This window comes from Monodon monoceros, unplaced genomic scaffold (assembly GCF_005190385.1).
Source record: "Monodon monoceros isolate NGI ecotype Baffin Bay Population unplaced genomic scaffold, NGI_Narwhal_1 Super_Scaffold_19, whole genome shotgun sequence".
NCBI classification, from domain to species: Eukaryota; Metazoa; Chordata; class Mammalia; order Artiodactyla; family Monodontidae; genus Monodon; species Monodon monoceros.
In genome coordinates, this window is record NW_021703775.1 from 85771295 (window position 1) to 85798134 (window position 26840).

Here is a 26840-nt window from a genome sequence, read left to right on the forward strand (position 1 = left end):
TTGGACTCCCCTTCTTAAAAAAAAAAAGTTCCCTTCCTTACCCTTCTCCACATTTTCCCCCAGCACTTAACTCAATCTACAGATAATTTATTTATACGTTCATTGTTCACCTGTCTCCGTGAGGCATTAGACTCTCCATGAGGGCAGGGGTTGTGTGTGTTTGTCTGTTTTTCTCATAATGGATCCCAGAGCCTGGGACAGTGCCTGGCACATAGTAGGCACTCAGTAAGTACCTGCTGAATGCATAAGTGAACAGGGCTGCTGTGAACCTGATCACACCCACCTTTCAAACACTTCAGGGAGTGGTCCCAACTTTATGAGGATGTTCCAACGCCCTTCAAGCTCTAAGCCTACCTGCCTGCATAGCCCACTCCTCACACCCTTTCACCGCAGGCTTTGCACACCCCACGCCTTCCTACAGAGCTCAGCTGCACCTGGAACTCCCCCCCTGCCCTGCCTCCTGACCTAAGACTCATCCTTCAAATCCCCATCCACGCCTGACCTGCAGGGCCCCCCTGCCGGGTCCTGTAACACCTCCACACGCAGTTCCAGGACCCAGGCCCACCGTCCGCACATTCCTGGCCCTAAACGAATGGCTGGCTCTCGATATGTACGCGTGTTCAATTAAGTGATCGTAACAGTTGCTCAGTAAATGTCTGCCGATTCAATGCACTGAGCAGGAATATGTAGACAGAGTAGGAAAAGAACAGTTGAAAATCTGGCATTCTCCAGACAAGGAAAGGTGAGGGGCTGCTAGGTGTAGCTTCCCTTCATGTTTGTATTAAACATGTATTTTCTCTAAACTACTTAGGAGGAGGTTGCATGAATCACGCACATTTACGGCTAAGTCCCTTAGACTGAGTACTGAAGACACGTGATCTATTTACACTTTCGGGTCGTTTCCTGACAACAGAGACAGACGCCCCTGCAGAACCACAGGACGGTCACCCCATTCAAGAAATCGGCCTTGACGCAGGCTTTCTAGCTAATCCGCCATCCATACTCCATCTGGTCTCCATGCAACGACATCCTTTGTGGACCTTCCCTCGAGCACAGAGTAGTCCAGGGTCACACACCATGTTTAGGTGTCGTGTCCCCTTCATCCCCTTTTACCTGGACCCAGTCCTCAGACTTTCTTCGTCTTATGTGACACTGAATTTTTGAAGAACACAGGCCTGTTTTCTTTTGTTTTATAGGAAGAATCTGAGGTTGGCTTGGTGTTTCTGCATAATTAGGTGAAGGTTATGTGTCCCTGACTGGATCCTACACACTCGTGTCCCATCTCAGGTGTCACAGCCAGATCCCAGGACAACTGTCTGCCTGGTTGGTGACCTGGACCACCAGCCTCTCTGGGGGCCGTCCTCCTCGTCCCTCCAGCCAACGCCACCGGCAGGACGAGCAAACTGCCGGCTCTGACCAAACTCCCTGCACCGCCCTTTCATTCCTGCATGAATCTTGACCTACTCACCTTTGTTTTTATTTTTGTTTTTTTGTTTTTGCGGTATGCAGGCCTCTCACTGTTGTGGCCTCTCCCCTTGCGGAGCACAGGCTCCGGACGCGCAGGCTCAGCGGCCATAGCTCACGGGGCCAGCCGCTGCGCGGCATGTGGGATCTTCCCGGACCGGGGCACGAACCCGTGTCCCCTGCATCGGCAGGCGGACTCTCAACCACTGCGCCACCAGGGAAGCCCAACCTACTCACCTTTGAAACCAGCTATAAATGACTCACATTTAAGTAGATGAGCGTAATTATTTAAACAGAGCAAATTGTAATATAAGTTGGAAAAAGTATAGAAAGAAAACAAAATATTTACAAATATTTGTAATTTGTATTTACAAATTCCACTTTAAAATGTGTAAATAAACTCCTGAGAAATACATTAAGACCCTACAAAGTGTACGACTAGACCCACATACCTAGCAAGTGTGACCACCCGCACCTAGCAGAGTGGGACGAGACACACAGGACCTGAAGCATATGCAGGCCCACACCCAGCTCATCCCCAGCACAAGTGTGTGACGGGAACTGGAAAGGGACATAAGAGCCTGGGTGGAGCTCGGATCCTGGACTTGGCGGTGGGGAAGAAGCAGCCTTGCCCAAAGGCCCGGCGTCTCAGACTTTCTTAGACAATCCCTCCGGCCACCCTGGACCTGGCACACAGTAGGTGCTCAACGCTGAGCGCCGTCCCCTCCCTCACTCAGCGGCTCTGCACCTGGCACATCACCCCACCACGCTGTCCCAAGCCGTCTCGATGACGTGGGACTGATAATACTGCCTCTTTGAGGTGGTCATGAGGTCTGCAGAGCTTCACCCCAGTAAAGGTTTTAGAACCTGGCGGGGCAGACAGAAGCACTCCATGAAATGCTGCAGGCGAATGCGATGGGTGGGCATGTCTGCGTCCTGAGAGCCGTGGGGAAATGGTGGTAGACCAGTGGGAGGCAAGGAGGGGGTCTCCAGGGAAGGGCCACAGGTCCGGGAGGGGACAGCATGCACACCTCCTCTGCAGGCCCTCCAGGTCTGCTTCCCTCGGGACGAAGCCCGAACTCCCAGCACCGCACCCAGGCACAGGGGCCCCTACCTGCGGGCCCACACGCCTTGCTATTCCCCGACAGGCCAGCGCTTCCAAATCCCTGTGTTTCTCCAGAAGGGCTCCCTCCTCTGGGGTCTGGCAAACTCACCTGCGGATCCTAACTCCAGTGTCATCTTGTCCCTACAGAGAAACCCGGCCCCACTCCCAGCCCACTCTGTACACAGCTCCACAGCCACAGGTCTGCAGTTTCCACTATGTAACTCTCTCTCTCTCTGCCCGAAAGCTCCCCAAGGACCAAGGCAGGGCAGCCTGCATCTTCACACGCCTGGCACTTGGCACGTGTGGACACTCTGGTGTCTTTTAATTGTCAGAGCCACACGGATTTACAGCCATTCTCGGAAAACAGCGGATAAGCGGGAATCAGAATCCACTGCTTTCCAACACGAGGTAATGAGCATCACGCCTCCGACCCCTCCTCTCCATCCTCACATCCCCAGCCCCTCTGACATCATCGTGGGCTCCAGTTACAAAGGCCACAGTACTTCCTTTCAATTTCCTTCATCTTTCTTCCTATTAAAAGTATTTTTGGAAAATATACCTGAGGCACACTGGGTTTATTTCTCTGTGGTGCTTTAAGAAATATTATTTTTCTCCAGATCCCCCGTCAATCAATCCAGCTGTTTCAATGTCACTGTAACAGGTCATCTGGCTCCGGCACATGAAAGGCAGCCTCCCAAGGTAACCTGGGATGAATCAGACAGCGTCTAATTGATGAACATAACAAGCCAGTTCAGAGTCAATCCATCCTCAGGTAGAAAACAACAGGCCTGCTGGCAAAAGGCACTTCCCCGGCTCCCAAGGGAGAGGCCTGGCTCCAAAGCGGGTCAAAGTCTTCCACCAATGAACCAGTCCCTGCTTTGAGAATTATTAACATAGAAGACTTGCTAACACTTGAACCTGACTGTTGCATCTCCAGGCTGCTGGAAGATGACAACAAACACCGCTTGACTGCTGTGCGATGTGGTGTGGACTTGACATCACCAGCCTGCAAACGTCGGTTCCAAAGTATTTACCTCACACTGAACTTCACAGTCTCAACCCGGTTACTGAAGCGTGGGTGTCAGACCCCACACGCCCTCACACTTAGGGTGCCAACGCTTGATCTCACTTCATTACTGTCTGCCACCAACACTTGGGCTTCATAGCCGAAGAGAGGTAGGTAATATTAACATTCTGATTGTGGGTATGATATAAAGACAATGCTTATTAACGATTTACTGACATTTTACAGAGGCTTGCACCCTAAAATGTTCATTTTAATATACGAATGCAATTTTAAGCACTTATTAAATTAACCTTAACTTCTCTGGAAGGTAACAGATACCCTCTTTGGAAGGTAACTGCACCATAAATGCAGTTGCTATAAAACTGAATTTGATGTAACAAATAAGAGTAGCTGCATTCGGTTACTTTCATTGGACTCAAAGAGTCATGGCTCCTGTTAATTGGACCATTTAAGGCATTGGCAGCCTCCTAACGACGTGTTTTCCAACATTCAAATATTTGAATCAACCAATAAAGTGAGCTGAGCCAATCAAACAAGGCAGACTGCCTCTCAAATATGGTTCAAGCGTGCTGATCATCAATTACAAAGCACCCATGTGATTTCTTTGCCATCTTCTTGGAAACGGGCATTTTCATCAGTGTGACTTAAAGTTCCGCTAAATCAAGATTAAATCTTTCATTCTGTGCTCAGTGGAAATCTAGATGTAAGAAGCAAACAGCTTCACTCTTCAATTTTTTTAGAACTCTGTTAGGGTGTCTATATTAGCTTAAATTAGAAATTCATGCCCACTGAGGCAAGTCTGATGACAGAAATCCTGGTGGGGGTGGGGAAATAGGAAGTAAAAGGGGGGAACCAGGTTTCACTGACAGAGACCCTGAGAGCTTCAGCAGAGGCAGGATTCCAACCGAGGAAGTCAGAGTCCAGAACGCTTACTCTTAAGGCCTGGGCTTTCCCTGGGTGGGAGCCACTGGTTCACTAAGAAAAAAAAAAAGTCTGTTATCATAATGTGTAGATAAGATTCACCCACTGGCATCCAGTTAGATCCAGAGAAAGTTCGCCTTTTTACTCATTAAAGAATCCACAATGATAATCCCACACAAATACAGGAGCAGGTCTGTCCTCTACTACACATTATACGGGATTCTATTTGACATCAACAACACTTTTCTGGGAGTTCGGGGGGTTCTGAGCACAGGCCACCCATTCTCCTTGCTTGGCCCTGCAGTGAACCTTTCTCTGCTCCAAAAAAACAAAAACAAAAACCTTTCTGCATGAATATCATCTCACACAGCACAAAGCACCTCCTCACACACGCGGACCAACACCTAAACCCTCCTCCACCTTCCCCGGGGGCCCAGGTCTCTGCTGCTGACGCCAACATCCACCAGTGTCGCCCCGGGGAACCTGGAGTCCTCCCTGACTTTTCCACTTTCTCACACTCCACGGCCATCTAGACGTACCCGTGCTCCTGCCCATCGTTTTCCTTCCCATTTCACCGAATCAAGATGCCAAGAATCGTAAGACACGTGGTCATTTCCTGTGTCGCTAATAAAGAAATCAACCTGCCCTTTAAACCACGTCATGGTGCTTCCTTATTACCTAGAAGTTCTTTCTTCTATCTCTGCTTCCTGAAAAAGGCCTTTTGGAACTATTTAGACATAGATATTTATCAATATCACACCTGTGCAAAAAGGAAGGGGAGACAGTTAATAAATAAATGACTTGCATCCTCCCAAGGTTTTACATCTTGAGTCTGGCTCTTCTGAACCACTTCTGCCTCCAAGCCACCTGTGCTTTTCCACGGGACAGAAAGAGCGCTCCTCCATTATCCCTGGAATTCTCTTCCGAGCTGCTCTGCACACCTTGAGGCTGGTGCTTTCTTGCCTGGAGCACGGGAGGCAACCCTCTGCACCAATCTCAGCAACAAAACGCAAACAAGTGTGGTGGGCTGCCCCTGGCCACAAAGCCCCTCCCCCGATGCACAGGCAGTATGAAAAGTGAATACCCGGCCGCACTTCTCCACCGAGGGAGAGCCTATTTCTCCACCCCCTGGGACCCTGAGACCACTTGGAGGAAAACAGAGGTGCCGACCACCAGCACCAGCTTCCAGATGTGGTGATATGGCCTTACACAACCCAGCCCAGCGGATCCTCCAGCTAAATGCAGCTGCATAAGTAACCCGGTGAACTGGCCCAAGCCACCCAGCCAACCCACAGAACCTAGAGAAATAACAAATCGTTGTTTTACAGCCCTAGGTTTGAGGATGGCTCTTTTTTTTTTTTTAATTTTATCTATTTTTGGCTGCGTTGGGTCTTCATTGTTGCACGCAGGCTTTCTCTAGTTGTGGTGATCGGGGGCTTCTCTTGTTGCGGAGCACAGGCTATAGGTGCGCAGGCTCAGTAGTTGTGGCACGTGGGCTCAGTAGCTGTGGCTCCCAGGCTCTAGAGCGCAGGCTCAGTAGTTATGGCACACGAGCTTAGTTGCTCCACGGCACGTGGGATCTTCCCAGACCAGGGCTCGAACCCATGTCCCCTGCATTGGCAGGTGGATTCTTTTTTTTTTTTTTGCGATACGTGGGCCTCTCACTGTTGTGGCCTCTCCCGTTGTGGAGCACAGGCTCAGGACACGCAGGCTCAGTGGCCATGGCTCACAGGCCCAGCCACTCCGCAGCATGTGGGATCTTCCCAGACCGGGGCACGAACCCGTGTCCCCTGCATCAGCAGGCGGACTCTCAACCACTGCGCCACCAGGGAAGTCCCCAGGATGGCTCTTTACACAGTAACAGGTTACTGAAGCTGATAGCTCCGCTATGCGTGGGTATCTCCCTTTCCTGGGTCCATAAAAGAACCGGCTGTTGTTCTGCAAAAACATATGGAATTGAAGGAGAATATACCCCACTAATAACAAATAACAGCACATCTTGCTGTTTCTATCTTTATGAATTTCCATACGTATATAATAACTTTCATTTCAATTCCTAATCACAGCAAAATCCTTTCGAGGACATTTACACAGCAAGTAAGCTCACCACGTGCAGTGTCAGCCATGCACCTCCTCAACTGGAGAGACAGTAAAGTGAGCAGCTGTGGCCAAGTTCACCGTGACAACAGATGAACCTGCAGCACAACGGCCAAGATGCCATCAGCCTAAGAGGTGCCCGTATTTCAGAGCCTCAAAGATGGGGAAAATACCTGTCACAGAATCAGTAACACACAGCAGCTCTTGAACCCAATTGCACCCCACCTGCCCCTCGCTGGGAGCGTTGCAGTGGCCTCAGGACGGGCCTCTCCTCCGCTATTGTTATTCCGGCTCCATTTTCAGTCCGTACATTTTATTCCATCACTAGCAGTGACTCTCAAGTGCATATCTGTTCATTTCACTCCCTTGCTGAGGTCAGGATCCCTATGAATCCAAGTGTCTCACCTGCCCTTCCAGCCCTCATGACGGTCCCAGCCTGCCTTCCCAGCCTGCCACCTGCATGCCACTTCCCCATCTCAGGTATTGTGGTTTTCCTGACTCTTTGCACAGTGCTGATGGAGAGACACAGGTGCGTCTGAAAGTTGGGCAGTTTAATAGCAGAGGGATTGCTGCCCTACTGGAATTATGCAAGCGGGAGGGGTTGATGCCGGTGGAATCCAGGATGACGTGTGGGCTTGGGCTGAGCCAGGGAACAGATTCCACTTTCCCGGTGAGGACTGTTACAGTCACTGTGTCCTGTTCACTGGCACGTCTGCCTTCGCCACTCACAGAAACTCACACTCAGCTCATCGCTGTATCTCCAGCACATGAAGGTTTCCTGGACCACCAGACACATCAACGGATGCCTCCATTTGAGTCTGATAGTCTGCAGGTCAAAAGCTCTGTGTGTATTTGTGTTCAGTTCATAGAAGAGTCAGGACAGAGTCTCTGCTTTATACTGTCAGTACATTTAAGAAAACACTTGCAGATTTAGACCATGTGATCCTGCAGTCCCACTCCTGGGCATATATCCAGACAAAACTCTAATTCAAAAAGATACTTTCAGCACTATTCACAACAGCCAAGACAAGGAAGCAAACTAAGTGTCCATTGATTGACAGGTGAATGGATAAAGAAGATGTGGTACATATATACAATGGAATACTACTCAGCCATAAAAAGGAACGAAATACTGCCATTTGCAGCAACACGGATGGACCTAGAGGCTATCATACTAAGTGAAGTAAGTCAGACAGAGAAAGACAAATACCATACGATGTCACTTACATGTGGAATCTAAAAAATGATACAAATCAATGTATTTACAAAACAGAAATAGGCCCACAGACACAGCAAACAAACTTATGGTTACCAAAGAGGATAGTAAGTGGGCAGCGGAGATAAATTAGGGGTTTGGGATTAACATATACACACTGCTACATACATGATAGGTAAACAACAAGGACCTGCTGTGCAGCACAGGGAATTATACTCAATATCTTGTAATAACCTATAACGGAAAATAATCTGAAAAAGAATATACATGTCCACATATATGTGTAACTGAATCACTTTGCTATATACATGAAAGCAACACAACACTGTAAATCAACTATACTTCAATTTTAACAATGTTTTAAAAAACTACTTATTTTTTAAAAGAAAACTCAGCACTCGATCTTACAGAGAGCTGCTACTCTGCCCACCTAACAGCCTTAGAATGGGAAGATGACCAAGGGTCCACGACAGCCCCTCACGTGCTGCAGGGCAATGTCTCCCTCGAGGGGCAGTCCTGGGTTTCCAGGTTGATTTTTAAATTCCCTCCCCCCACTTTCCAAAAGGATATTGAGGTAGTTCACGCAGAAAACAGATGAAAGTCTAATAAGTTAGACGTGGAAAATTGGGAACAAGTAAATAAAGGAACAAATATATTTGTCGTAATATAGTTGCCGTGACTAATCCTAAAATCCAGGCTTCTGTAGCCAAACAAAGGAGGCCGGCCTGTGGAGTAGCTTCCGTTCTCAGCAATGCAGCCCAGTCCTCAAATGGGGCAAGGATTCCTCCAGTGCTCAGTTCTGAGATCCGCGTACCGTACAGACCTTGACATGAGGGACGACGGATACCGTAAAGCCCTTGACAGGTATCTGAACACCAACCTTTGTTAAGTCAATGCCCTCTGTTTTCTTCTAGGGCTTTCCGTTTTCTAGAACAAAATGTGCTTGCTGTACCTGCTATACGCTCTTGTCACACTGACTTCATAGGAGAATCTCAGCGATAGACCTTAACCTTCCTAAAGTAACACATCTTTACACTGCAGTCTATGCCATGTTTGTGATCATTCTGTTAGACTCCAAAGTATTAAATGTCATCATCAAAACCCATTAATTTTCCAGTGATCCATTTCCAGAAGAGAAAAGGGAATGCAGACAATATCGGAACAAACACGCTCACATTTTAGACCAATTTTAAACTTATAATGAAAAGAAAATTACATCCCTACCTCTAAGGAGCCAAAGTCAAAACCCCACCACCATGAAATGAGGACAGAACACAAGCAGGTAGCGATAAACCCACACTACAGGTTCAGCAGACGGATTCAATTACCTGTGTGCTCAGAGGCTTCCAAAACCATGAAAGTATGGGATTTCAAGCTTGTACTCTTCACGCTAAATAAGTCATCATTCAAAATTCGGTGCCCACACTATACATGAAAACACTGGGGAAGGCAGAAAAGAATAACTCTGCGGGACTAGAACCCTGTGCGTTCATGCAGGCGTTTTCCTAAATAAGTCATCATTCAAAATTCGGTGCCCACACCATACATGAAAACACTGGGGAGGGCAGAAAAGAATAACTCTGCGGGACTAGAACCCTGTGCGTTCATGCAGGCGTTTTCCCTTCCGGGATTGTCTGCCCCCTTCTCTGAATCACACTTCACGACCTGCACCTTTTTGCTGAGCTCCACGTGTGGATCACTCCCCAGCCTACAAACCATCATCCTATGCCCGTGACTCATTCATACAACATTTGTGTCATGACGTAAGTCCACGTGTGTCCCCACCAGATGGAGCGCACCCCAAGGGCAGAATCATGTCTACCATTTTTGTGTTCTCAGTGATTCCCATTCATTCATCCAACAAACACTTAACACTAAACGCAATCCTTAGAGAAAATCGAAAATACATAAAATGATCATTGAGCTCAGGAAGCTACCAAAATAACAACAGAATCAATTCGGAAAAAGCTTGACACCAAAAGCCAGACAAGAGAAAGCGGTATCTTAAGCTAGTCTCACTTATAAACAGACGTGCAAAAATCCCTAACAACGTTTAGCAAAACTTATTCAGAAAAGTCGTTTTTTCAGTAGTGAGGCTTTTTAGGTACAGGCCGGCTGGGTAAGGATTGTGGCCATGAATTCGGTGTGAAGAGGGTCAGGTCAGCTGTGTTATCCCCTGCAGGGACTCTGAGCTCCTTCAGGGCAAGTGCAGACAGAGCGAGGGGCCGGGCTCCAAGACCAGGCTTTCACCAGGCGAACGCAAGGTGGCCCCTAGAGGTAAGGAAGCCAAAGCTCCTTGCGGGAAGGTGATAAATGGTGGGTAAGAAATCTGGGCTGCAACTGGAGGAAAGCAAACCCAAAGGCTGTTTGCCAGATATTGGAAAAGAACGGATCGATACCCTGGAGAGCCTGGAGGCCGGTGAGTTCTAGCAGGACGGGCCTAGAAAGCCGGGAGGGACACGGTACGCATTCAACAGCTTTGTTGAATGAACATTCACGCAAGTAGAGCCGCTGAAGTACTGATTCCATAAGCTGGTTTGGGAGGTTTTCATCATGTAAACAGGTGATAAGGGCCCTTCGGAGCCGCCAAGGTCTGGTTCCTACCTGTCTTGCTCGGCCTGCGCTCTGTACCGCAATGTCAGACTGCGTGCAGATGGACGCACGCACACCCCTCTGTTGCAGATGGACGCACGCACACCCCTCTGTACCTTCCTCCAGTTGCCAAGTCTGCCTGACATCTCCGCCCAGCTCCTGCCAGGCCTTTTGCTCCTACCACTGCCAGAAGACCTGTGTGTCTTTTTATCCCCACACTCACTGTGTTGCATCACTAACACCTGGGTGTGCCTCCCAGCCCTGGAGACTGAGCTTCAAGGATTCACCTGATGCCTTGTTCGGCTCATTCACAGGAGTAAGCCTGTGCTGAGAAGCTCGTTCTACAATGGCGGGGCCGGCCTGTCGTGTGTCCTTTTTTTTTTTTAATTAATTTTTATTGGAGTATGATTGCTTTACAATGTTGTGTTAGCCTCCACTGCACAGCAAAATGAATCAGCCATACAAAAGACACCAGGGTCGACCACGGCTGTCATCGGCCCTTTTTAACAAGGACTCACTTTTTTCTTTCTTCGCGAATACTTCTCAATGTCTGAGTACTTTCTGAAAAACAAAAGAGAGTCAAGTCTGAAATGTGTGAAGCCCAGCCAAAAACATCTGAACAAAAATGTCGACTGCTGCGTCAGCCTCAGGAGGCACCGACCACGAGGAAGGCGCTTTCTGTCCCCAGAGGACACAAGCCCACATCAACAGCGGCTCCCAGGCTCAGGAGAAAGGGCCCCAAGGAAGTCTGTTCACTTTACTTCCCTGAAATCTATTTTTTTTTTTTTTTTAGTATTTTAAAACTTTATTTAAATGATGCAGGGAAGGGGCTAAGAGAGGTAGGTGAGACACTGGCCTTGGGTGCAAAATTTAAGGGTACACCAAACAAGCCGGTCATCAAGATAAACACGACTTGAATGCAGCACTTGAAAAATCAAAATGCAAAAAGTAATGCACGATGAACAAAATATAAAAATTTTAAATGAAAGCAGGATGAGTATTATCGATTTTTCCTTTTGCCTCAGGCTCCAGTGTAGCCGACACGTGCTTTTGCATTATAAAAACATTTCTCACAGATCAAACCTACAATAAGGTTTAAAAAGTGTGTTTCTTAAAAGAAGGAGAGGTAATCCGGTGTGTGTGACTGTGGTGTGTAAATGGCAAAGACTGTGACAATGGGAAGAGGTACAAGTGTAGGTGCTGGAAGGCAGGTCTGGGGCTAGTAGGTGGCGGGGGGAGGTGAAGTGGACCCCAGATGGCCCTTGAACACACCCCCGATGCCTGGGAAGACATGCTTGTGCCATGAGCGTCTGCCCCTTTGGCCAGACTGGACTGGTCCCCAAGGGCTCCCAACTGGAGCCTCCTGGGTCCTGGCTCTTCCCTGAAACCCTTGAAAATCCAATGGCTCCTCACTTACGGGGGGCGGGAGGCAGGTGGGCATCTGACCTAAGGCCATGCGTTTACAGGCACCTCTGCCCCAAAGCTTCTATATGATCTTGGGGCGGCGAGGAGGGGAACCCTAACATTTTTAAGTTTTTGACGGTGGATTAATCACGTTTGCAAACACAGTTTCGTCACACAGCCCTCATGATGACATGCAGAACAAGCGTTACTGCTCCCCCTGGGCTGGTAAAGAACCCGGGCTCCAAACATGAGGGTTTACTTAATGCCCCGCAGCTGATCAGCAGAAGGACTGAGACCAAAATCCGATCCAAAACCCTGTCCATCCTCTTCCTACCCCACCGCAGAGCTCTCGTTCTCCTTCTGTGCCTGACAGCCATGCAGATCCACGTGCTGTTTCTGATTCTTCACCGACTCCAACCTCTGCCATGCACGTTTGGAAAGGCCTCCCCAACGTGGGTCTCCAGCAGACCAGCACCTGCTTGGTCTACTTCCCGTGTGGTGACTGGACCTCAGTCTCTTATCGACTCTGCTCACCCCAAGCCCAACCTCTCTGGCGAGGGAGAAAGCTATTCAAGCAACCAGGAGATTCAGGTCAAGGTTCAACACATGAACAGAAGATGGGAAGAAACAAAACACACTGAAAGGCAGAGGAATTCATGCAGGGAGCAGCGGACACAGAGTAGAGAGAACCGTTCAACTCAGTCCGACAGCCCCACCATATCTCCACCCGCCATGCTGTCAGGACCGTCAGCAATGGACTAAGGTGTCAGCAAAGTCAGGAAATATCCACGCCCACCGGGCGCGCGGGCAGGACCCTAACCTAAGTGTCTGCCTGCCTCCCACAGTGCTGGGGGGCCACCATCTGTCAACAGGGCGAAGGGAGCCTTGAAGCAGAAAACCTAAGAGCACAGGAGCCAAAACAGGCATAAGGGCCCCCAGACACTGCTCCCCCGGTGGCGTCTCACGTCTCCAAACGCACCCCGAGCTCCTGCAGGGCACCTCGGGGTGGGGTGAAGGCCTACCACCTGCGAGGCTCAAGCCACCTGCCTGCCCCACAGCGAGATGAAAATTGACACCTCATTCTCAGCACAGTGACCATAAGAGCACGACAGAGAAGCCCGACAGGGAGGGCTCCTGCAAGCCCTCAAATAGTCCCGACATTAGTGCGGGTCAAACGCACCCCCGGGGGCTGAGCTGCCACGGGGCCGAAATCCCCCAGACTGGTTGTCTCAGCAAGACCTGGAGACGGGGAGCAGTGCTCGGTGCCCGCCTTACAAACCGCACTGAAGGGAGACGCAAGAGGGGAGAGATATGGGGACATACGTATGTGTATAACTGATTCACTTTGTTATAAAGCAGAAACTAACACACCATAGTAAAGCAGTTGTACTCCAATAAAGATGTAAAAAAAATAAATAAAATTCAAAAATTTTAAAAAAGAAAAGAAAAAAAAACCGTACCAACCGTCGTGTGAAGGAACACTCGGGCTCGTGTGTACACGCCCCCGAGTGCCCGATACCCCGGCGCTGGAGAAGTGGGGATGGCCAGTCCCGTGCAGCTCAAGGCCTGGCCCCTGGCAGAGTGCATCTGTTGACCACCGGCCTATCCTCCCGTGCCCCATGCCCGCCTTCCCGGCTGACCCAGAGGCAACAAGCCCAACCACAGTCCTCATCCCAGGGCCTTCGTTTGGGACCAAAACTGAGGAGCTGGATCAGTGTGAACCGCAGACCTTCAGTCCGGCAGGTCAGCCTTCTTCCCAACCCTCCGCCGAGCCTGGTCCGGCCCCGACACCTGGCGTCAGGCACTCAGGAGCTCATCTGGAGCTGTGGCCCCGAGAGCCCCAGTCTCACAGAGAGGCCTCCGTGTCTGGCCAGCACATCAGCAAAGTGAGGAAGGGATGTGGACTCTACAGACCTACAGATATTTGGAGTTGGGAATACTGAGGTTTTTCATACAAATACACCCTGAAAAGCAGGATGGGTGAGACACGGAAAACCAAGGAGGCGTCAAGTGTAAGTCTGCCCTGGGAATGGAACCAGACCACCTCATCTCGTGACCTCAAGGACCAGGAACCACGAGAAGGGCTCTCTGCACATACAGAGCCTGCTCTGTCCTGTGAGCATCAGGGCAGGACACAGGACGCAACTCCGAGCGCAAAGGCTGGGGTCGTCTACCTCAGGGGAAAACCCCGGGCGTCCCCCAGGCCTGAGCCTACAGGACAGCCCTATGCCTTCACTACTGGCACTCGGCTGCCCTATCCTAGATGCAAGCCGGAGAGTGCGGGGACAATCGGCACATTATCTCAGGGGACGGGACAAGAGTCCCCACCGTCTCATCTTCCTCCCAGCCATTGCTTCGCATCCACAGATGCACACACCAGGGGGTGCCCTGTTACGCAGGCCCAGGATCTACTACAAAAATCACTGCTCTGTTCGCCAGGAGAGACTGCCAGCCTGCACACTCTGTTTTAGATAGGGAAAAGCAAGTCGAATTAAGAAAACGAAACTGCACCAGATGGAGTGTGGGCTACCATGACCGGGGCCTGGGGCCAGCTCTATCCTGTATGTTTAGACTCTTGACCTCTGAGACCCCAGGAACCCCAGAGAAAGACTCAATACGGGATCTCACTGTCCTTGTGGCTCTATCCAACAGCAGTGATGCCTCCATGCCAAAGATTTTGAAAATTCAAAACTGCCTCATAGGGACTACCCTGGCAGTCCAGTGGTTAAGACTCCACGCTTCCAATGCAGGGGGCACGGGTTTGATCCCTGGTCGGGGAGCTAAGATCCCACATGCTGCACGGCGCAGCCAAGAAAGTATTAAAAAAAAACAAACAAAAAAAACGCATCATATATAAAAACGATAATATCAAGTTTCACTACAGAAAAATAGCAGATACCTAAACTGACCATACTTGGGAGAGGAGCTGGGGGGAAAGGCAAAGTTTACTAAGCAGGAAGGGAAGCAATGAAATGTGCTCACTGTTAAACTTCTCTGGGGACCTTTGGGGACTTCCAATAAGGGAAATACTGGAAGGCCTCCAGTCCTGCCTCAACGTAAAAATGGTTGTCTTGCAAATCCTTTGAGTTGTCCAGAAGATGCCCATTCATTGTAAATAATCTGTGAGTAAAGAAAGAAAAAATGAGCTGGGGACTTAAGAGCCATGACATCAGGCTGGGGGCACCCGGTACATAATGCGACTGGTATGTGCACCACAGGAGAGCTGATGCTCTGAGAGCAAACGTAACCAAAACGGGCTAACGGAGCCCTGCAGGAGCGGCTCTGCCAGGGTTAGGCTCGCTTTCCATTTTTAGATTTTTTAATTAAAGTGTATCTTTAATTATGTACAAGTATTCAGAGGGCCCTGAGAACATTTAAGCTGTTGGTTGGTATTCAATTAATTTTAACTAATAACAGTTAAAATGAATACAAATTGGCTTATATTGTTATAACAATACTTGGAAAACAACCCGGCATTTATTAGCAAATAAGATGCCTTTTTGTAAGCACTAAAAGACTAATATTTGTCTACATTTTATTCTGCACTCTATTTTGGCATGTATAATTCATAATTCATTTATTTAAGAAAATGTTCAATTCATTCAATGCTGAGCATCTGTTAGGCACCATACAATGAGGTAGGCATGGCCTTGTGTAAAAAATATGAAATAAGAAAGCCACTGCTTCCCCAAAGTCAAGAAGTGTGTAAAAGCCTATAAAGGCAAGTGTGACCAGAGAAGGGCAAAATCTCAGCATTCTAAGAGGAGAAAGATTAAAGGCGACTGTAGGCTTCACTAAGGTGAAATGTACAAGGGTAGGTAGGAGTTCCTCATGTGAAGATGGGATGAAACCTTTGGGGCAGCAGAAGGGGCCTCTGCAAAAAGCCAGAACACAGAGGATTGACTGTCACCGAACGGTGAAATGCACCTTTGGGTGAAATGGAACTTGAACGTTGAATCCCAGAGCCTGGAATTCTAGGGGGAGGAGCTTATCATCGATTTAGTCGGAGTGGGGATTTGCATAGAAGTGTGGGGTAAGCACAGTGTTTTAGCAACAGGCGGCTGGCCATCGTGGGTGGGATGTGATGTAGGAAAAGCACCTCACCTGCGGGAGGAGATGCAGAGCTCTCGCAGGGCGTACGACGTGCTCACAAATGACAGCAGTGAGCACAGGAAGGGAGAGGAGAGAAGGATGCAGGGCACCGGGAACAGGTGGGACCCACAGGACTCAAACCTCCCTCCCCTGAGCACCCCTCAACCTCAGCGAGCAGGGAACCACCAGATGGCTGGCTCACACACAGCGCTGGGCCCCCCGCCCTGGAGTTTCTGATTCAGTGAGTCTAACATGAGGCCTGAGCATCTGTTTCTAACAAGGGCAGCTCCTGGACCTGCTGCCTCGGGTCACCCTGTAGGACCAAGATGAAGAACTTCCAGACAGGGGGCAAATGTGAGACGCCCCAGGGAGTGGAACACAGGGCTTCCAGGTGAGAAGCAGGGCTTGGAACTTTCTTCCTCTCCTGTTGTCACCTTGGGACAATCGGTGCCCATCCCTGGAGGGCTCACAGCTGGCACGAGTGTCCCCAGGAGCAAGCCAGGGAGCTGCAGACACCCTCGGCAGTGAGGGGCCCAGGGAGGCGGCAGGACTGACTGGCTGCGGCCGCGAGGACAGCCTCCCCGCAGAGCTCAGGTGCTGGAGGCTGGACCGCAAGGCGCTGGGGGTGGGGCCTTGGGAGACTCCACCGGAAGCAGAAGTGCTGGGACACATGGACCAGGCACTTAACATAAACATGGAAAACGTTACAAAAGAAATAAGGGAAATATGAAATAAAGAAAGAAGCACAAATTATTGTTTGGAAGATAAAATAGAGGAACTCTCCCAGGAAGCAGCAGGAAATGATAATAGAACAGATAGAAGTTAAGAAATAAAAATGAGCAGAAGTGCCATCAACCAGATAATAAGAATCCCCAAAATAAGTTAAATTAGGAGTAGAAAGGAAGAAATACGGGTAGAAATAATGAAAATTCGTGTCACAGAATGAAAGAGGGAAGACCTCCAACTAGAAGAGTCCACAGATGGTGAAAAAGCAGACAAAAGAGTTTAGGTTCACCAACACTGCCCAACCTGTGCCCGACAAACGCAGATTGAATCAAGCATTGAGGGTGGAAATGGTTGTATCTCAGAGTCTCAGAACTTGACAGGGACCACTCACCACCCTTCTCTTCCAGCAGGTAGAGAGCTCTGCCACGTGCACAGAGCCCAGGGCTGCGGGACGTGGGAAATTCGGCCTCTTTCCTCTTCAATTCCTCCACGTGCTAACGACTCTCCTTTCCGGAACCGCATCTGGCCAGCCTCACGTCCAGGCATCACCCATAACACTGCATTTCCCAACCAGGGCTGGACCAGGGTGAGGCGAGAGAAGCACCCGGGTGCAGATCTGGGGGGTGCCCGCTTTCAGGGGTGCACCAGCATCTCCTCCCAAGCCCAGCACACCCCGACCTCTACTCCTCTGCCGTCCTCAAGGCGAACCTCTTCTGGGTTATTCCTAGACTGGGCTCCACACCTGGGTGTGCTCCTCTCCTACACACTCTGCCCTCCACTGTGATTCTTTTTGATTCTGCCTTCTCTGCGGGGCCACAAGCTCAACAGGGGTGAGCGGACCAGGCTGGGCCTCCCGCGCACAGCATGGTGCCCACCGTGCAATCAGCACGCAACACACGTCTGCGAAAAGCACATTTTTCTAACACCGAGATCAGCAATAATCTCTCACACAGAGACCCACACACAATCTTAACGGTTTCTCTGGAATATATATATATATCCCAGAAAGTTCAAAACTATCCAATAAATCAACCAATTTTAATACCACTGAGAACTTGGCTAAGTCTCTAACGGACACAAGAAAAAGGTACAGTAGAAACCTCCACTGAACCATATTAACATTATCTAAGGAATGATAAATACAGATAGATACAAACGACTTCTCAAACGTATGTTGGCTATTAGCTGTCGGTTCCGTTCAAAGATAACATGTACATGGATAATAATAAAAAAAAAAAACCTGTAATGTGCCTATTACATCACCCTTTCAAGCTTACTATTGAATATTTGAACTTTCTAAGCATTTCCTTTATTTCCAAGCTCTGTACTTTTTCTAAACTCAGCCACAGAGAACTAATTTAAGCCCAGGGAAAGAAAGAAAGGAGCTTATTGATCTAGTGTCCTATTTTCCCTCTAGATATCCTACTTCCTTGCTTGCTTCTCCCTCACAAAGATTTCACCTCTTCCTTTCACCACTATGTGATACTTGTGATTTTAGACGTGATACTTATGATTAATCCCACTACTGTTTCTGGCTTCTTCCAAAAATATGCACAAGCCTATCTGCTCCAGACAACTGTCCCTATTTCTTTAAGGATGAAACACGAATACTTATAACTGCATCCTGAAGTCACCTGGGCACTTACAGGACTTTTTATTATGTGAACAGTGGTCTCCCTGGAACACTCGTGTTCACTGTTATTCACCATCCTCATTAGGCTAGCGAGTAGCGCATTGCTCTAAATGTCCCAACACTTATGTCCCGCTCACTAGTGGACACAACAGTTGTCATTGTTGGTATCACAACTCTCGACTGTCAATAGATCTTCTATGTTTTAATTCACCCCCGAGAAATTGACACAAAAGTGTCACAAAAGTGACACAAATTGTGAAATTTGTGTGAAATTAATTGACACAAAAGTGAAAAGGGACTGAATGTTTTTGCTCTTCCTCTCCAATGCCAGCCACCCGGAACCATAACTGTCCATGAGGACGACGCTTCTAATGGTCCTTCGGCCTCACTCTACATCACCCGACTTCCCAGCTTTGAAGGTCTGTGTCCTGCGCTTTCCCACCCACTCCCGTGGCGAGACCCGGGCCTTCTCATCACCCCGTGTGTTCCCAAGGCCAGGTCTTCTTCACCTCCCGCTACAGCCTGTAGCCTCACGGCTCTCCACTCCCTCCCTCCCGCCCTCCTCCAACCGCCAGGCCGGGGTCTGAGACCACCGGGCCATCCCTAGAGTCACCTGCACACACCGAACCCCTCCTCTGCTGGTCCTTCCCACCCTCGGCCATGGACGAGTCTGTCTATCTTCCCCTCCCTAGTCCCAGGCTGCCGAGCGTCGGAGGAAACCACAGCCCTGCAGCGTGTCCCACTGCAAATTCGGGGTCCAGGCCAGTGGGGCCCCCAACACTGCTCGGCCAGTGCAGCACACCATCTCCTCCATCCAAGGGTTCCATCCCCCCGTGATGGGCCCCGTCACCACTCGGACACCAGTTCCCCTGCGTGGCTCCCCGAATTCTCCTGCCCAAGAGGCCTCATTACATCACCTGAGCATCTAACTGAATGTTAATCACTGGCCACCCGGCAGGGGCACGGAGGGACCGGGGACTGGGGAGGCCACATCTCAGCCTTGTTAGCTGTATTCACCACGCCGAGCGTGAGGCAGATGCTCGCTCAACTTTTTTGAATGAATGAATGAAACTGTTAAAAATAAGTATGGCCCAAAGACTGCAGAACTATTGTCTGCCTGAAGAATTAAAATCAGAGTTCACGAGAAATCATTTCAGACCTTGCTGGACGGGCAGGAAATTCTCACTGAAAGGCACAGAACGAGTCCCTCCTTCCGGGTCCCCAGAGCTGGGCCAGAGCCTTACTTTCGAACGCCTCCCAGAGGAAAGACCTTCTCTCCGATCATGGCCAGCACGCAGTTTCACTCCGTCAGGCTGAATTTGGGTATAATAATCTTTACAGGTGGAATAAATAATCTTCCCTTTGTGAAAACACTGCAGGAACCAGAGGAAAAGCCTCCATTAGGGCCTCACACTTTGGGGGAAAACGCTGGGAATTCACGAAAGATACCCAATTACAGAAGCACGGAAACCACACGGAGCCCTGAGCAGCCCCTGGTGGCCCACACGCCACCGCATGGAGGACAGTCCCCAAGCCCCATAGTGCTCAGAACCAGGGAGGGGCCAGAAACGCTGGCGACACGGCCTCATGGAATAGAAGACACCCCGATGAACAGGACTAAACTCTACTCTTTAAAAAATAGGCCTCCGTGACAACAGGAAACATGGAAGAAAACTGTGTCCATTTGGAAAACAAACGGGGAAATTTGGCGTTTAAAATGCAGCTGCTGTCCCCTCCGTGGCGCCAAGAGAGTGTCCCAGAGGAAATAGCGTGCAATCCTCTGGAAAGATAACAGAAACCACTGGTTTCGCTCTCACAGTTTAAGGCAGCTTCCCTGTGGCCCTGGTGGGTTTGTTTTCTTATTTCTATGGGCTGGGGCTGGGGCTGAACACGGCTGGGGTCCGCACAAAACCCAGTGCAAAGCTACTAGTTCCCTGGTGTTACAGTCAAAGCCACTTAGCAACAGTTTCAAACTCTTATTAAAATATTGTAAAACATGAGGCTATTTCTTTAAGTCTAAAAGTTATGGATAGCATTTAACAATACAGGAGCTCAACTTCACGGTGCTGACTTTCAATCTGTTACTTTGTTATTTATGATGACTGCTGTTGTTTTTCCTTAAATGTAAATAATTTAAAATTGGAGAAACACATCTCTTGTTTCAGAGTAAATATAAATCTTAAGTTAACACGTTTGTGCACAACAAAAAGGATCAGCTAAGGCTCTGTGGAAAGAGGCTTGCCGTCACCCCAGAGGCCACTTTTTCCGTACTTAAAGCCTCTGCCCCAAAACAAACCTCGAAAGGGGCATTCTGTGCAAGTCGTAGCACAGCTCATCTGTGCTACCCTGAAGATTTGCTGCAAGGTTTCCACCTATCCGTGTTCCTAAATGGTGCACGCCAAAAGTCTCTCCAAACACAGATGGCTAATAATACAAGAAATAAATGTTGAGACAAGGCCATGTTGTGTTTTTGTCTACATTTTTAAGATATTTAACACAGATTCTCACGCTGAGTGCGGGGAAATAAGCACGCTGTTATGGACTGAACTGTGTCCCCCACAGATTCTGGCAGCCCTCGCAGGCTGATACACACACACATATACACTGTTGACGTGGGTAAAAGTGAGCACGATCTTCCTGAAGGGCGACTTGGGGACATAGACATGGAGACGCATGGGACCAGGAATCACTGACACAGTCTGTCCACTCCCTGAACTCCAACCCACGGAAATGCGGGCACGTATACGTGAACCTGTAGAAACGTCTCTCGCAGGGTCACAGGCAAACCTCAGAGACATCGCGAGTTTGGCCCCTGACCACAGAAACAAAGCGAGTCACGCAAAGTTTTTGGTTTCTCGGTGCATAGAGAAGTTACGTTTACACTATACTGTAGTCTATAAAAACAATGTACGTACGTTAATTTAGAATACTTTATTGCTAAAAACAAATGTTTACTACCATCTGACAACAGAGGGCGGCCACAAACCTTCAATTTGTAAAAGAAAAAAAGCCTTATCTGCGAAACACAAGAAAGCAGAGCGCGATAAAACAAAGTAGAAAGTTTGCCTGTATTTACAAAAACCAAAATATAAAAACAACCTAAATGTCCAAGTGCAGAGGAATGGTGAAACAAATCATAGCACAGGATACAATAATAACTAATGCAGCCATTTAAAATTGTTCATGCAGAATTTGTATTTAGGGGGAAAATGATCAAATACAATTAATGCTGTAAGAAAACACACCAGCAAGTACAGAGAGAACTAAAAGTAAGTGGCCCTCAAAGTTAACAGGGGCCGTCTCTGAGGAGAAGGATAACGAGCGATTTTGATTTTACTCTTAACACATTTCCAGATGTCCACTTTTTTATACGAAGCATGTAAATACGGAGAAAAGGATTTTTTAAATTGTTAACGATCAAGAAAGAAATGTTAACAATAAAGAAATTAGGAAATTTCAAGTTTAGAGGGAGTGATGGACTTAACACATCCCCAGAAGTTTTCCAGTTGAGCTGGAGAATGAACTAGACCCTTCTCGCTCTGCCAGATTTTAGGTCTGTGCTGTTTGAGCATCAGACAGCCCGTCTTCCACCTGACGATCCAGGTAGATGGATGACCAACCCCAAGAAATACACCCAAAGATTGTTTCCCTAGAAAGTCTGTGACAGAGAGGTAATGGACAGGCACAGCTCCTGGACACACAGTGAAAGCCCACCATTGTTAATTACGTACAGACCGCTTTTGTAATACTAGGTAGCCATTTTTAAAAGTACAACGTATCTATATGTGCTAATAAGAAGCCATATTAAATTCTGTGAAAGAAAAAGGAAGATACACAGCAACGCTTGCAGCATACATACGCCTGTAAATCCTTGAATATGCAAAGCCTGTCTTACAAGGACACTCCAGAAACTTTTAACAGTTGCCTCTGGGGATATAAAGTGGGCAGAAGATTTACTTTTAATGTATACCTTTTAAAACAATATATTTACCATGGGTGTAAGTTACTCTGGCCATAAAAAATAGTTAATTTTTAAAAATTACTTTGAAATAAGAGAGGTTAAAGGCATAAAACAGCTTTGCCAATACACCTCCCAATGTGCTCATTAATTTTTAATAGGTAATATTTAAAATATTTTAAGTAAGACATACTTTAAATTTTTTAAATAGGAAATGTTTTGAATTTTTCAAAGTAGGAAACAGCACTTGGATCTAGGAATGGATTTTGCCAGGTGACGCGGTGACGGTGGTGGTAGTGGCAGTGGACGCCACTTACCGTAGCACACAGCTTAGTTAATGACAGACCAGGACACAGACCTGAGCCTCCGCCTCCAGGCTGGCGGCTTCTCCTGAACGTGGACTCGACCAGCTGAATTCTGAGGACACGCAGACAGTCAGGGGGAACAGCTTCTCTCTCCACCATCCAGCTGCTACAGAACTCACGCTCAGCAGCCCCCCACTCCCTCTACCCCAGCTCCCGGCTTACTGGGAAGGGTCAAAACACCTTTCACCTCGAACATCAAAAACTCTGAAAGCCATCGTAACTATTTTCTGTTTGTTTTTAAGTTACAAGGTCTCCAAGCAAACATGATCAGGCCTTCCCTTGGGAGAAAAGGCCTTGCATTTGGACGGGTATTTGGGTCCATCTAGTGGAGTTTCTAGCACACCATATAAAGAATAGAGCACATGCCTTAAGAATAACTGGTTTATAACAGGAAAAAAAAAGGTCTGTCAAAATAAGTGAGAACCATTGACAGGCTCCCCCCAAAAATGTATGTCTAGTGATATGTGTCTTTGCCAGAAAGGACCCATAAGCCAATAATGTTCCCTGAGATTTCTATCCATTCTTCAGAAAGAGGTGTCCTTCATAAAATTTAGAAATACTGTGTCTCTCATTATTTCAGAACAGCTCTCAGATGTATAAAAGGCACAGTGGAAGGATCTCAGATGTGTTGAGTGGCTCCCTTGCAGAGGCCTAAGGAAAAGTATTTTAAAGAAATGATGGTTGGGTTTTGGAAGGTAAGTGAAAGGAACAGCTTAGCTAATAAGCAGGTCATGCTTGCTCCATCCTTGGGCTTCCCAGCCGGGGGCTCCACTGTGTCTGGCAGGGGGTTCCCAGCCTCCTGGGCCCCCAGTCCTTTGCTGGTCAGCAGGGGCGTGAAGAATGACTCGTCGGAATGTGGGCTCTCTGCTACCCAAGGCTGGGACTGGCCTGCTGCTGCCACCCCTCAGACATAGAGCCAGGACCCTGGAAACTCACTGAAATTCCTTCCGCTGGGAACAGAACCGGGTAAGAGGGAAGGTGCCCTCTGGAACTTCAAGTCAGGGATTTTCATCCCTATAATATCAAAATGGCACAATATATGAAGGATTGGGAGGGAATGGCTGCCATTTGGAGAATTCCTGCCCCTTAACGAGCACTGGGCGGGGTTTCCTGGGACTTTGCAGGTGCATGTCACCACCCTGTTTACAAATGAGGATGCCAATTCAGAGAGAGGAAGCGTGTGCAGGTCACAAAGCCGACAAGGTGAAAAGAGGGATTTGAACCAATGTTTGACCTGAGTCAAGTGTGTTCTCTTTCTACAGCCCCAAGCATAACGCGGGCCGGCCCACAGAGGGGTCCTGATTAACCGGGACAGAGTCCCCCGGCACCTCTACACCTGCCCCACCAGCCGCTTCCCAGGACAGCCAGCCCTCAGGCAACCTTGACCAGGGCGCGTTGAGCATCAGACAGCCCGTCTCCCCCGCCAAGGGGCTTTGGTGGGAACATAACTTCTACATTTCCTTTCACCATCCAGCAACTGCAAGGGCTAGGTTACCAAAAATAAACAAAAAGCTAAGACTAAGCCGTGCACTTCCACCCCACGTGAACTGGCAGCCGCGGCGGGGCAACGGCATTGCTTCTCCAAAATCAAGGTTCACGAGAGAAGAACATGCAGCTGAACCATACAGAAGGCTCCCGGGGGGAAGGGTGAGCGTCAGAGAGAGAAGGGAGGGGCCGAGCAGAAGCGGGGCGAAGGCGGCGCAACGTCTTTAAGGAGCTCCACACACCCCCGCACCCCACTGTACTCACTTGATTTGTCGGGATAAACGATGGGATGTTCGCCACCTGGGAGGCACGTTTATGTCACAACGTACCACCGGCTTGATCTGAAAAAAAGAAAAAAGAAGCCTCAGAATTCAGTTCAAGCTAAAAAACGCTTGTTAAATACCAACAGTACGCACAGCATTCGACCCCAAACCTAAGGTAAAGGTGGGGCAGCCTCGCTAAGAGACCGCAGGGCAGGACCCGGGAGGGGCCCGGGCAGCGCTGGGCTCCGTACCGCGCGGTGGCCAGGAGTCGAGCCGGGGCGATGCGGGCGGCTGCGCTGAGGGGCCGTGCGGTCCAGGGGGCGGCAAGGTCCCCACTGAAGGTGCCCAGCAAGGGGCTGTGTGGTTCCCACTGAGAATGCTCCCACAGCAGCTCACCCCACAGCCTGGGCGAGCTCCGCTGGGGCCCCGAGACGGGACAGGGGCTTCTAATTCAGGCCATGGGGTTCAAGCCAGGATGTCCTGGCAGGTGAGAACGCCTTCCCAGCGTGTCCTGACCCTTCTCTTCTCTTTTCTGTGAATCCAACCTGAGGGGCTGAGCCAGCTCTGGGGCTGCATTCAACTTCGGCCTCACGCCCACCGGGGCCCAGACACCCAGGCAGGCAAGAGTCCCCGAGACGTGCCCCCCGCCATCCCCGGGCCCCCTCCTCACGTCAGGGCTGGCCTGCCCCCTGGCCCCTGGCCCGGAAGGGAGGGCCCCACGGCAGAGGGTTTCCACCCAGGCCTCCCACCGGCCCATCTCCCTGCACCTCCCTGACCCGCCAGGCCGCCCGGTCACATACAGACAGGCCAGCCAACCTCTAATGTTGGCGCAGTGCCACTGAATTATCCCAAGTTGAGTAAAAGTCACCTACAGCAGTTCCTTTCCCGAGAATAACACCCAAGCAGCATCCTTGGGGTTCACCACGGGAGCAGGGGCAAGCTGCGCGGCCCACCATCAGTGCACGCAGACGTGGGCAGCTCACGCTTTCCCAGCGCTGTGTTTTGTTTGTTTGCTTTTTGCAGTACGCGGGCCTCTCACTGTTGTGGCCTCTCCCGTTGCAGAGCACAGGCTCCGGACCCGCAGGCCCAGCGGCCATGGCTCACGGGCCCAGCCGCTCCGCGGCATGTGGGATCCTCCCGGACCGGGGCACGAACCCGTGTCCCCCTCATCGGCAGGCGGACTCCCAACCACTGCGCCACCAGGGAAGCCCCCAGCGCTGTGTTTTAAATGAGGAGCTGGGAGCGGTATTACCTTGTCTTCTGAAGGGGACGACGCGGGTAAGAGGGGAAGACGGAGGTGCTCTGGAGAAGCCTGCCCCGGCATCTCGCTGTAAGCATGGAGCGCCTCAGTCATGGAGGGAGCAGAGCAAATCTGGGGGGCAGCCTGGGAGAGGAGAAACCACAGCCTCTGGGATCAGACAGACCAGGGTTCAAACTCCAGCCCAACCCCTTACTACCTGTGTGACTTCAGAGAAGCATTTCACTTTTGAGCTACAATTTATTAATTTGGGAATGGGAATGATATACCTTGCAGGGTTTTTATGAGATAACATTTTATAAAAGGCACAATGCCATACCTATTATCACATACGATAAATACACAGTCTAGTAAATATGAGAGTCTCCCAACACACACAGACATGCAGAATCCGGGCCGGGGGGGAGGGGAGGGAGAGAGAGACCATTTCGGCATCTCAGTTGGATTACAGCCCAAAGACAATTGTTGATTTTACCCACAGCCAACTGCTCGTCCCCAGACGCCCCATCTCAGAACACGGCACTACCCTAGACCCACTTGTTCAACTACCAAGCCTGGGAGACACCAGTGGGTCCTTTCTTCCCTGACACCCACAACTAAGCCATCAGCCCATCTCTCAGTTCTACCTCAAAACTGCATCCTGGGCCACCCTGTTCCTGCCACCCCGCTGGCCAAGCCTCCCCATCCCTCCCCTAACTCATCTCCCCACCCACATAGCCCTTTCTTCGCAGCAAGCGGAGGAGCCTTTGTAAACACAAACCAGGACGCCATCACTGTCTGACTTAAAGCCCCAGTGGTGGAAAGACCCACACTTCCAGTAGGTCCCCACTCCTCAGCTAGCCCACGCGGCCATGTGGCTCGCACCGCTGTCTCTGTGCCCTCATCCCTCCCACAGCACCTCCCATGCCTGCTTTCTTCCAGCTCTTTAAGCACCGAGCTTGTTCCCACAAGCACAAGACCTGGACCCTGGAATGTTCTCCCAGATCTTTGCACGGTTTGCTCCCTCTTGCATTAAGAAGTCAACGTGGATGCCAGCTCCTCAGAGAGGACTTCCCTGATGATCACGCACCTTGATGTATGTTCACCACAGCACTTGATATTGCCTAATATTTGTGTGTTTATTTACTTGCTTATTATTGATCCCTCCTTGTAGAGTGTAAGCCTCCTGAAAGCAGGGACCTTGTTTGTCATGTTCAACAAAGTACTTCCATTGCCTGAACAATGGGCGGCCCAT

The 26840-nt window shown here is 49.5% G+C and overlaps 1 protein-coding gene across 1 annotated transcript in view; it reads right to left on the reverse strand.

Annotated features, from left to right (window-relative positions):
- DCDC2C (doublecortin domain containing 2C) overlaps positions 1-26840 on the reverse strand; it is a 109882-nt gene that overhangs the window by 62372 nt on the left and 20670 nt on the right. The window contains 4 exon segments of the mRNA XM_029231639.1: positions 10941-10983; positions 14809-14946; positions 19522-19650; positions 24350-24426. Of these exon segments, the coding sequence (XP_029087472.1) occupies positions 10941-10983; positions 14809-14946; positions 19522-19650; positions 24350-24426 (387 nt within the window).